The sequence below is a fragment of the Callorhinchus milii genome, unplaced genomic scaffold (assembly GCF_018977255.1).
Source record: "Callorhinchus milii isolate IMCB2004 unplaced genomic scaffold, IMCB_Cmil_1.0 Scaffold6, whole genome shotgun sequence".
NCBI lineage: Eukaryota > Metazoa > Chordata > Chondrichthyes > Chimaeriformes > Callorhinchidae > Callorhinchus > Callorhinchus milii.
This window is the reverse complement of record NW_024704747.1, coordinates 606,793-619,338: the sequence shown is the minus strand read 5'-3', so window position 1 is coordinate 619,338 and position 12,546 is coordinate 606,793. Positions and strand designations below refer to the sequence as shown.

At 54.3% G+C, this 12,546-nt stretch overlaps 2 protein-coding genes across 2 annotated transcripts; both read right to left on the bottom strand.

Annotated features, from left to right (window-relative positions):
* Positions 1-874: 874 nt before the first annotated feature.
* Positions 875-3,797, bottom strand: gmppaa (GDP-mannose pyrophosphorylase Aa; the record flags this gene model as incomplete). Its single annotated transcript, XM_042336174.1, is given in 7 exon segments — positions 875-1,037; positions 1,672-1,840; positions 2,314-2,405; positions 2,673-2,723; positions 3,065-3,088; positions 3,091-3,161; positions 3,616-3,797. Coding segments are annotated over 7 exon segments (690 nt in total), but the record flags the coding sequence as incomplete, so codon positions are not given.
* A 1,199-nt stretch (positions 3,798-4,996) lies between these two features.
* On the bottom strand, positions 4,997-9,819 carry LOC103172383 (chondroitin sulfate synthase 2-like). Its single transcript, XM_042336124.1, is given in 4 exon segments — positions 4,997-5,975; positions 5,978-6,508; positions 6,867-7,049; positions 9,261-9,819. Coding segments are annotated over 4 exon segments (1,836 nt in total). The 5' UTR covers positions 9,654-9,819; the 3' UTR covers positions 4,997-5,246.
* Positions 9,820-12,546: the final 2,727 nt, after the last annotated feature.

The window sequence follows — 12,546 nt, the reverse complement described above, 5'->3', positions numbered from 1 at the left end:
ATAAACGAGAGAGACTGATGGAGGGGGGGTGGGGGGGAGGGAAAGGGAGACTAATGGGGGGGGGGGAGAGAAAGAGTGAGACTGACTTGGAGAGAGAGTGAGAGAGACTGATGGAGAGGGAGGTAGAAAGAAAGACTGACGGAGGGAGGAAAAATCCTTAATTGCATGCAAACTGAGCTGAGGCCAGGATATTTCTGTTACCAGTGGTCAGTAGGGGGGGGGGCGGGGTGAGAGAAGTGGATGGTGGTGTGTGTGTGCGGGGCGGGTCAGTATTTGTGATGAGCCACACTGTACTTGCCCCCCCCGCCCCGCAATACCGGGCTGGCGTGTGTGCCTCTGTCCTGTTTCTGCTGAAATAAAAATGTTGACATTTAATGAACATCGGCATTTTGGGGATAAGAGTCTCTTACAAAGTGGTGGGGGGGGGTTTTGGGGTGGGGGGGGAAAAAGAGGTGTATAATATGACTTCTCGTAACCGATTTCCGTGTGATAATTAGCACATGGAATGTGATGAGGAATGTTGTGGGACATCAGTGGGTAATCACTGACCCTCCCTTTCCCCGCCACTCACCAAACCATTCCCTCCCCCTACCCCCAACAAACCATTCCCTGCTCCCCCCCAAACCCCCCCCCCCACCCATCACTGTATAAACCACACGGCAAATTAGAGCTACCGGAAATTTAATCGTTGAAGTCTGAGAATAGGTGAGGTTTGTCTCACACCCTCATCCTGGAGGGGCAACAGGGGGAGGCAATGGGGGGGGGGAGCAGCCGGGGCAATTGGTGGCAGTGGAATGGGGGGGTTTGAAAGTGATCCAGTTTCCCCCCCCACCACCACTCCCCCTACCTCATGGAGGCAGCATTGTTGGAGGAATCTGGGTAGGAGTGGGGGGGGATCTGCGTAGGAGGGGGGTGTTGGGGGGAGCAGGCTGACCCTCACAGGATGATCTGGTTTTTGAAGCTACGGTTCAGCTCCTTGTGGGGGAGGACGATGGAGTTGAGGATAATGACCTCGGCGGGAATTGTCACGTTACAGCCTGCGAGAGAGAGAGAGAGAGAGTCACAGCTCAGAGGGCAGTGGGTGTCCCCCACCCAGCCCTCCCCCCACCCACGTTCAATCCCTGATCCCCCCCCCCCCCAACACCACCCACATATTTTTATATTTCCACGTTTGAGATATTTACCCAATTCTCTGTTTTTTCACCTACTAAATACACAGTCACTCCACTTTATGTGGAGTCCTGTGGCTCAGTGGTTAGAGCACTCGCCTCGCAAGTGAGGTGACCTGGGTTTGATTTCCGGGCAGTGTGACCCGTAGGCAAACTTCCTTAATCCACACACGCACACACACGCGCCTGTTTACCAGCAGTAAGTAGGAACTGTTGTTAGTCGATTGGGGGATCATTTTCCGGGGGTAATATCCCTCCCCCAAAAAAGCGGTCATTCAATACACCACTGTTTGTGGGACGTCACTGGGTGTAATTGGCTGCTGTGTTTTGCCCACAGGATACACAGTCACTACACTTTACACTGTATCCCGTGAAGCGCTTTGAGACGTCTCGACAACATGATCAGGCGGCCGGGTCAAACACCAGGATTATTGTTATGATAAGATTTGTCCATTCACTCTCCCCACTCCCCCCGCCCCTCGCAGTGGGACTGATCTCTTACCGAGGATGGTGATGGAGGGGTTAAGCTTGCCATCACTGAAGAGGGTCTCGCTGTCGATCTTGGCGTAGGGGTCGTTAGGGTTGGGGTCGCTGGGAGTGCCTTCCACTCGAGCCCACCTCCCTATGCTGCTGTCCCAGCCCACAATACAGTTCAGCACACAACTGTGGTCCTGCCACAGACCGGGGCAATACACAGTGAGACTTAAACTGTGTGGGTTTAGCTGGTTAGACCCCAGCAGTTACCCCAACACACACACTGAGCTCCCCCCACATTCCCCCCCACCCCCCAGCCTTGGCTCTTGCCAACTAACCTCCGCCTAATACTCTCCAGAAATAGGTAAACCTCAGTGGTAGGTGTTGTCAGTGACCAGCCCCCACCCACACACAAACTCAGCACCCCCACCGCCGCAGCTCCCCCACCTCCCCCCCCCACAGACACACACACAGCCCCCATAGAGTGACCTCCCACACACACACACCAAGCCCCCACCATCAACGCCAAGCGGAATTCACCCCATTCCCCAGAGAAGATCCACAGCCAAGTGAACACCCCCCATCCTCTTTCCCACCACCCGGGACCTGGTTAAACACACAAGCTGCTGCCCCCCCCCACCGCCCCCCGCCACACCCAACCAGGCCTGACCTGCAGTGAGGCTCCGTGTAAGATAATGGATTCCCGAACTCTGACCCCGGCTCCGATGGTCACCCCCGTCCCGATAGACACGTTAGGCCCAGCTGCTGGGGGAAAGGTCAGAGAACCATTACCATACAGACCACTGTCTCACCAGGCGGATGGGGGGGGGGGCGCTGTGCGGGAGTAGGAGGGTCGTTCATTTACGGAGAAGGAGCTCTGTGTTTGTGTGTGTGTGAGGGGGTGTGTGTGTGTGAGGGGCGTGTGTGTGTGTGAGGGGCGTGTGTGTGTGTGAGGGGCGTGTGTGTGTGTGAGGGCTGTGTGTGTGAGTGAGAGGGGGCTGTGTGTGTTGGGGGGGAGGGTGACAGCACCTACCACTGCGGAGGGATCGATGGTTGCTGTTGGGTGGATGTAAACGTTTCCTGGAAAATGAAGAATAGAAGTCAGAATGATTGGGATTTGGGAGACTCCTGGTCAATGTGGGAGCGTGTGCGGGTGGGGATGACTGTGTGGGGGTGTGGGTGGGTATGTGGGTAGGGGAATAGTGGGCGAGGAGGCAGAATGGACTAACCAAAGCAAACAACAGCTGTTTCGCCCACAAAATACACAGTCACTACACTTTACAGTATATTCTGTGAAGCGCTTTGAGACGTCTCAATGACGAGATAGTTGGAGGGATTATTATTATTATAACTCAGCAAAAAGTTGGCTCCAGGCAGCCCTGCTCCCACCCAACACCCTCCACACTGCTGGTCGGACATACCGAGGATGGTGGGTCCCTCCTGTGTGTGGGGGCCAGCCGGTCAGGGTGGGAGCTCTCGTACTGGTTCAGGTACAAGCGATTAGCGTAAATAGCGGACCTGAGGACAGAGGACAGCTTACTGTAGCAGATACACAGAAAGAGAGGGGGGAGAGAGAGAAGAGAAGGGAAACAGGAGAGAGTCAGAAAGAGAGACAAAAGAGAGAAGACTAGACGGAGGAGACATAGAGGGAGGGAGGGGGGCAGAAAGAGACAGACAGAGGGAGACAGAGAGACAGACAGATGTCGAGAGGGAGGGAGAGAGATAAATAGACAGACAGTCAGGGAGGGAGCGAGATGGAGAGACATAAAAAGAAAGACAGAAAGAGAGAGAGAGAGGATGAAGGAGCGATATGGAGAGAAAGAGACAGAGAGAAGGGAGAGGGACAGATAGAGAGATAAAGTTGGAGACACACAGACTTAGAGAGAGATAGTGGAAGGAGAGACATACAGAGAATGAGGAGAGGGACAAAGAGAGAGTTGCAGACAGAGAAAGAGTGTGTGGGTGCTGTTACCCTGCTGACTTGATTTGGCTCCAGAAGCCGTCAGTCTTATAGACGTAGAGATCACCGCGACCGGCTAGAGCCGTGAAGACATCCTGCTCCAGGCGGATCACTTCAGCCCTGTGCCAGCCATTACCCTCCTCACTGTGGGCACAGAGAGCTCCGTCACCCCCACACCCAGCCCCAACATCACATCATTACCCCCACCCCAACACCCAGCCTCCTCCCCCCAACCCCCTGCCAACACACCAACCCAACCCACCACCTCGGCTCGGTGCCAGCCATTACCATCCTCACTGTGGGCACAGAGAGCTCCGTCACCCCCAGTCCACATTGCCAACACCCCCCACACTCAGCCCCCCACCCCAACAAACCCTCCCCCAACCCTAACATCTTCACACACACCCACCCTGAGCAAGGTCGCCATGCTCCACAACCTTCTACACCCACCCACTCCATTACCATGCCCGGCATTCACACTGACAAGCATAGAACCCACACAGCACAGCAACCAGGGTAACACACGGGGGGTGGAGGGCGGGAAATAAGAGGAGAGTGCGGGGAGAGAGAGGGGGGTAAGGGGACGGGAGACTGAATGTAAATGAGACACACAGAGAAATGAGTGAAAGCCACGAGCTTGCAATCGAAACAAGCGGGGGGGCGGGGTGGTATATACACAATAACCCCCCCTCCCACAGCAGTGAGTTAGAGGCTGGAACCCAACCCAGGGGTTTGTCTGGGATGGGTTGTATATCTTGGATAACAACCCCAACACCCCCCGCCCACCCCACACGGGAGGAGTTACAGGCTGGAGTGGAAGCTTCAAACAGCGAAAAGCGAAGGTTAGTAGGTTAGTGCTGGGTTGGGTCAGGGACGGGCTATGGGGAGGAATGGGTTAAAGCCGCACACAGCACATTGTCTCTGACTTACCCAATGGAGAGAGAGAGAGAGAGAGAGGAGGGGAGAGGGAGAGGGCGAGAGAGGAGGGGAGAGGGAGAGAGAGGAGGGGAGAGGGAGAGGTGGAGAGAGAGAGAAGTTATAAAAGTGATGGGAGTGAAGAATGATAGACACAGACAGAGGAGGACGGCCAAGGATGAGATACGTTTCTCACCGTGGACAGGGTGAAGTTTGCTTTGTCTGTGGAGAGTGTAGACTCAGCGTGTGTGTGGGTGGGGGTGTTGTGAGCGTGTGTGTGGGTGGGTGTGTGTGTGTGTGTGTGGGAGGGGGCTTGTGTGTGGGGGGTTGTGAGGGGGAAGAGAAGAAACAGGACAACATATGAGTTGTGTGGAATTTCATACAAAACCTGTATTTGGAAATAGTTCTGTCATTAACCGAATCTCACCCGAGAGAATGAGAGGTTCAGGGGGAGGGAAAGAGAGAGAGAGAGTGAGAGGAGGGGAGGAGAGAGATAGGAGGGAGGGTGGAGCAAGAGAAGGAGGAAGAGTGGGGGTTGACGATGGAGAAGGTGACTTCAGGCTAGGAGGTCAAAGCGAGAACATGTCCAGTCCATTCCAGCCTCAAGCTCCTCCTCCGTCCCTCGTCACTGCTTCGAGGTTCCCCCTCTCTCTCTCTCTCTCTCTCTCCCTCATTCCCCCTCACTCTCTCCCTCATTCCCTCTCTCCCTGGCTGCCTCGCTGACCGTCTCAGGTGCTGTTGCCCTGCTCCTGCTCGAACAGCAGCATGGCGAGCTGTGAGCGGGAGCCCAGGGCTTCGAGGCTACTCTGGACACAGCGATGGTAGAGTTCCTCCCCGAGGCGGGGGTTACAACCGCGCTGGCGGTGGCGGTGGCGGAGCGCGGGCTCCACCGCCCGGAACACGTGCAGCCCTGAGTACTTGACAAACACGTCGTACACGTCCATGGTCTCCAACAGCTCCTCGTTCTCCAGCGCGTCCGAGGCCATCTTGGCTCGAGCGGCCATGTAATCGGAGTTGTAGAAACACGCCTCCTCAAAGACGTGCCGGTCAAAGTGTCCGGCGTCCTTCACCAGGTCGGGGGCGGGCGGCAGGTCCTGGTTGTGGTAGGCGACCAGCGGGCTGTACTCCTGGAAGTGGATCGGGAAGAAGACTTGCCAGTTGTTGATGCTGTTCATGCGGCAGCGATTCAGGAACTCGGGGCTGAGTTGGGTCCCCACCTCGGCCACACAGAACAAGGTGTCCACCGGGTGCTTCTTGGAGACGATGTCCATGATCTTGATCTGCGACGGAGCGTCTGTCTTGACGCTGATCCAGGGGATCTTGGCCTCCGGGTGCTTCCGCTCGAACTCGCCCACCTTGGCCTTGACGTCCGCGAACACGTCGTTCTGATGGACCTGCTGGGCTTCCAGGGGGTCGTAGACGAAGAGGAGGGTCAGCACGGCGTTCTGGCCTGGTCGGGGGCCGCGCTGCGGGCGAACAGGTCGATGAAGCGGGCGGCGTCGGGCCGGTCCTGGGCGGTGAGCGGCAGGATCACGTTGACACGCGTGGCTTCCGTCACGTACGGCATGGGGATGATCTCCACGCTGCTGAGTGGCCGCAGCAGCTGGACCCTCCGGGTGATGGAGCGAGTGTGGCCTCTCTGCGTCAGGGCCTCGAGCCTCAGGTCCAGGGTGTACTCCATCCCCCGCGTGGGGTCAAAGCGCCGGTAGCCGTTCACCAGCTGCTGCTTGCGGAGGTGCAGGACTGGCTGGTATCGTCGGTTCAGTTCCTCCACCGCCGTCTCGATCACACTCCCCACGTCTGCGCGATCCACCCCACACAGGCGGCATTTGGGGGAGGCGTCCAGGCACGAGAACAACTGCTCCTCCGTGAAGTAATCCCAGCGCAGAACCTCGAAACGTGTGCGGGGCCGGAAGGGGGGGTTAACCCCCACTGGCCACTCCCTAACCTCCTCCCCTGGTGTCAGCCCGCTCAGGTTCTTCATCTCAGCCTGGGGGGGTGTGGGGGGCGGGGGGGGCAGGGGAGAGCAAAGGGCAAGGCGTAAGGAGAGAGGAAGACGGAGAGAGAGAGAGGAAGAGAGCGAAAGGAATAGAGAGTGGCAAAAAGGGAGTGTCAGGAAGGGAGAGAGACAGAAAGAGAAAGACGGGGAGAGAGAGAGAGAGAAAGAACGAGAGGGAGAACAATAGAGATGGACAGAGAGAGACTCAAAGAGAGAGAGAGAGAGCCAGAAGAGAAAGAATGAGGAGAGTGAGCAAGAAAAGAGAGTAGAAAGAGCGAAGATAGAGAGAGAGAGAGAGAGAGAGAGAGAGAGAGAGAGATGGAGAGAGAGGGAGAGCCTATGTGCCCACCTGTAGGTGCCTGATCTCCTGGTAGGTTCTCTCGAGCTCGATCTCCGTGAAGCGCTTGTGGAGACGGTACATCTGTGTGGGCTCCAGCACTGGGTGCACGGTGAAGGCATTCTTAAACTGGAGCCTCTCCTCCCGCTCAGGGTCCGTGTTCTTCCCCAGCTCAAAATAGCGGTAACGCACGCCTTGGGGGAGCGAGAGAGAGAGAGAGAGAGAGAGAGAGAGAGAGAGAGACACGCACTGTGAGATTGGCAAAGGTTGGGGAGAATCAAGTCCTGTGGCTCAGTGGTTAGAGCACTCGCCTCGCAAGTGAGGTGACCTGGGTTTGATTTCCGGGCAGTGTGACCCGTAGGCAAACTTCCTTAATCCACACACACGCACACACACGCGCCTGTTTACCAGCAGTAAGTAGGAACTTGTTGTTAGTCGATTGGGGGATCATTTTCCGGGGGTAATAATCCCTCCCCCCAAAAAATAAATAAATAATAAATGAATTTGGTCGCCCAATCCACAGCCCTGACCTCAGGCACCGACAGGCTCAGGTCTCAACAACAACTGATTACATCAGTGCAGCATCAGGAGGCCATTCCAAGGCACTGACTCAGCCGTCTCCCTCTCCCCCCCTCCACCCCCCGGCCTCAGCCCTCTCTTGAACAAGTCTCAGGGGCTCTTCACGTTCTTGTCCAAATCCATTCTTTGCCACATCAGCAACTGATGACAGGACAGAACCTGGAAACAGCCAACACTACCAGGGAATCTAGTTTGGGTTCCAGGAAAGAGTTGTTCAGAGCTGGGAGCTGTGCCTGGCTGTCACTCTGCCCTACTGGGCTCCACTCCAGCTCACACTGAGCCTCACCAGGCAGGACAGACAGACAGACAGACAGACAGACAGACAGACAGACAGACAGACAGACAGACAGACAGACAGACAGACAGACAGACAGACAGACAGACAGACAGACAGACAGACAGACAGACAGACAGACAGACAGACAGACAGACAGACAGACAGACAGACAGACAGACAGACAGACAGACAGACAGACAGACACACAGAGAGAGAGAGAGAGAGAGAGAGAGAGAAACTCCCTTCTCTTTTCCCGATAAGTCTCGTGGGATCTTTAATGTCCGCCTGAACAGGGCACAGATGGGAGCTGGCTCTCCTCCCCAGTAGGTCTTTGTCCCTCGTTCACAGGAAGCTCCATGACCCTTGTCCTGGGTGAAGGTGGGCGTCGTTGTACACAAGTCTGCAGTATGGCTTGAAGCTTTAGGGCCGTTGGGACAGGAGGAGGCCATTCAGCCCCTCGAGCCTGTTCCACCATTCTATTCGATCATGGCTGATCTGTACCTCAACTCCAATTACCTGCCGTTGCCCTGCAATCTCCAACTGGTGTTGACTTTCAGCTGCTTGAAGCTTTCATAATAATAATAATAATCCTTGCATTTGCTACAGCGCCTTACCATGTTGTTGAGATGTCTCAAAGCGCTTCACAGGAGACACTGTAAAGTGTAGTGACTGTGTATTTTGTGAGTGAAGCGCGGCAGCCAATTGCGCCCAGCGACGTCCGGTAAACAGAAACGTGTGGAGTGAGGAAATCTGCCTAAGCTTCCGCCCTGACTCGCCCGGGAATCAGATCCAGGTCCTCTCACTTGGGAGGCGAGTGCTCTCTCTCTTTTGAGACAGAGAGAGAGAGAGAGAGAGAGATGTCAACACCTCCAGCGAGCTGAGCTGTGCTGAGCTGAGCTGAGCTGTGCTGAGCTGTGCTGAGCTGAGCTGTGCTGAGCTGAGCTGTGCTGAGCTGAGCTGTGCTGTGCTGAGCTGTGCTGAGCTGTGCTGTGCTGTGCTGAGCTGAGCTGTGCTGAGCTGAGCTGTGCTGTGTTGTGTATAGTGGTTGCACTGTGCTGGTGTCTCGGGCCTCTCTCCCTGCTCAGGCTTGTGGCCAGTGAACAGTTCATAATTCATATGAATTCATATGAATTATCATAGAATCACATCGTCCTGTAGCTCAGTGGTCAGTGCACTTGCCTCGCGAGCCAGAGGACCTCGGTTCGATTCCCGGGCGGGTCAGGGCAAAACTTATGCAAAACTTATGCAAGTTTCCTTACTCCACAAACACACAGACAGACACAGATAGACAGACACAGACCCACACACAGACACATACACGCACACACAGACAGACAGACAGACACACACACACAGACAGACGCCTGTGTTTCCCAGCTTGCCAGTCGATTGGGGGATCACTTTCCGAGAGCAATAACCTCTTCAGAAATAATAATAATAATTTGATCACTCAACCCACGGCTGTTTGTGGGGCCGTCGCTGGGCGCAGAGGGAGGAAGAGAGGACAAGAGGGAGGGATGAGGGGAATGGGAGAGGGAAGCACGCCTCACCTCATACTCGTCCACACAGGTGACCCCAGCGTAGTCAATGAGGCAGCGGCCGAGCCACTCGTCAGGCCTGGCGCTGAGGATGTCATTGCGGCAGTTTTCCAGGTGAGCCTGGAGCTTGTTGAGAAGGCTGCGGGACAGCAGGTAACCAAAGCCGCCATAGCAGTACCTGCCCTCGGTCTCCCCACCGATAAACTCCTCTGGCCTCCCCATGTACAGCTCGGTGTCGATGGTCAGACGGCCCACCAGCCCCCGGAGCCGGTCTCCCTCCGTGTACACGTCGTCCTGGACAAAGTAGAACCAGTCGTACTCGTTGCCGTGCCGGTCGTGGGCGTACTTGATGGTCTGGTACATGTTCCAGATGGGCCGGTCGTCGCCGTGAGTCACGATGTACATGCCGTGTGGGATCTTGCGGCTCCGGGTGCCGGTGAAGTACACGGCTCGCTCCACGCGCTGCCCCAGGGTGCGGTTCACGGCCACCGCTAGAGTGTTCAGCGTGTTCTTGACGTTAGCACGCCAACGAAGAGTCGCTCGCGGATTCCCAGCTCCGTACTGATGTACCGTGACCTGCCGCGGAACCACAGGCACCGTTAGTTACACCGGCTCGCCAGGGTTTACCAGACACGCTCACCGTTACACTGTCTCCCCATGGTGTCTGTGCTGGGGCTCGCTCCCCCACTGGAGCTCTCTTCTCCAACCCCATCCCCTGCTCTCTCTCTCTCCCCATCGGTGTCTTGGCTAACAATCATCCAAGTAAATTTTCTCACTCACTCCCTGACTTTTTCTGGGGGTAAACTGGCTGCTGCATTTCACCCACAAAATACTTTGCAGTATATTTAGTGAAGCGCTTTGAGACGTCTCGAGGATGTGATGAGGCACTGTATCAAATGCAAGGATTATTATTACAGGTAAAATTGGCTAAATCTTATCTTTATAAACCATATAATCACCTAAATCATGTTCACCCGAGTACCAGTCAGGTTCCTACCCAAACCAGTTAGATTAGTTTGCACTAGTCGTAATTTCTAAACAAACCATCCCCTAACTCGTAACACTCTCCCTTACCTCCATTAATTATTAATATTATTACCCCCGCACTTACCGGCAGCATTGAATTACACATGCACAGTGTAGATTATCAATCAAATCAGATTTTATAGGATTTGTACAGTTTGTAACTCAGATTTCACGTAAAATCATATTAAATGTTGTGGTCCCGACTGATACAACTTCATAAAATCGCAGAATTATACAGCACAGAAGGAGACCATTCGGCCCATCGTGTCTGTGCGGCTCTTTGAAAAGAGCTTCCAAATCAACCCCACTCCCCCACTCTCTCCCCATAGCCCCGATCAACCCCACTCCCCGCTCTCTCCCCATAGCCCGATCAACCCCACTCCCCCTCTCTCTCCCCACAGCCCTGATCAACCCCACTCCCCCGGGCTCTCCCCATAGCCCTGATCAACCCCACTCCTCCGCGCTCTCCCCATAGCTCTGCAAACTTGTCCTCCCCAAATAATTATCTATTTCTCTCTTAAAAGTTGTTATTGAATCGGTTCCCACCGGCCTTTCAGGCAACGCATTCCAGATCCCAACAACTCGCTGTGTGAACACATTTCTCCTCACCTCCCCTCTGTTTCTTTTAACAACTATTTTAACTCGGTGCCCTCGGGTTACCCACCCACCCACCAGTGGGAATAGTTTCTCCTGTTCACCCTATCGAATCCCCTCATAATTTTGAAAATTTCTATTAAGTCTCCTCTTAACCTTCTCTGCTCCAAGGAGGATACCCCTCGCTTCTCTCGCCTCTCCTGATAACTGAAGCCCTCATTCCTGGTACCATTCTGGTCAATCTCCTTTGCACCCTCTCCAAGGCCTTGACATCCTTCCTAAAGTGTGGGGCCCAGAACTGAGCAGTCTCTCGCTGAGGCCTCACCAGTGTTTTATATAAAGGTTCATCATAACTTCCTGACTTGTGTATTCTATGCCCCTATTTATAAAGCCAGTATCCGGATGCTTTTTTAACAGCTGTATCTGCCTGTCCGCCATCTTCAAACATTTACTTATATGAACCCACAGGTCTCTCTGTCCCTTCACCCCCTTTAAGATTGTACCATCAGCTTATATTGCCTCTCCTCATTCTTCCTCACAAAATGCATCACTCCGCATTAAACTTCATCTGCCACGTGTCTGCCCATGTTACCAGTCTGTCTATGTCCATTTGCAGTCTGTTACTGTCCTCCTCACTGGTTACTACTTTTCCTAGTTTAGTATCTGGAAACTTGGAAATAGTGCTCCCTATACCCAAGTCCAGGTCATTTATACAGATCAAAAACAGCTGTGGTCCCAATACTGATCCCCACCACTGCACACTTCCCTCCAGTCAGAAAAACAACCGTTCACCACCACTCTCTGCTTTGTCTCCCACACAGTTCATGTATTTATTTTGTCCCGGATTATAGTCTCTAGAATTTTCCCCGCTCCTGACGTTAGGCTGACTGGCCTGTAGTTCCCGGGTTTACCCTTCTGCCCCTTTTTGTACAGAGCAGTAACATTTGCAACCCTCCAGTCCTCTGGATCCGCCCCGGTGTCCAAGGAGGATTGAAAGATTGTGGCCAGAGCCTCCATTATTTCCACCCTCACTTCCCTCAGTAACCTCGGATGCCTCCCGTCCGGACCGGGTGACCTGTCTACCTTGAGCACCAACAGTACCTTTCAGTACCTCCTCTCGGTTTATTCTTTTCTTATCCAATTTCTCTACCCTCTCCTCAGATACTGTGGCATTGGTGCATCCTCTTCTTTTGTGGAGACAGATGAGACTTGTATGAGTTCTACTGTTGTTATTTTTATTAGTAATAAAATTGGCTTTAAGTCTTCTACTGATGGTTGATGGAAATAATAACGTAAGTCAGAGACAATGTGCTGTGTGCGGGCTTTAACCCATTCCTCCCCATAGCCCGTCCCTGACCCCAACCCCAGCACTAACCTACTAACCTTCGCTTTTCGCTGTTTGAAGCTTCCACTCCAGCCTGTAACTCCCTCCCGTGTGGGGTGGGCGGGGGGTGTTGGGGGTTGTTATCCAAGATATACAACCCATCCCAGACAAACCCCTGGGTTGGGTTCCAGCCTCTAACTCACTGCTGTGGGAGGGGGGGTTATTGTGTATATACCACCCCGCCCCCCCCGCCTTGTTTCGATTGCAAGCTCGTGGCTTTCACTCATTTCTCTGTGTGTCTCATTTACATTCAGTCTCCCGTCCCCTTACCCCCCCTCTCTCTCCCCCGCACTC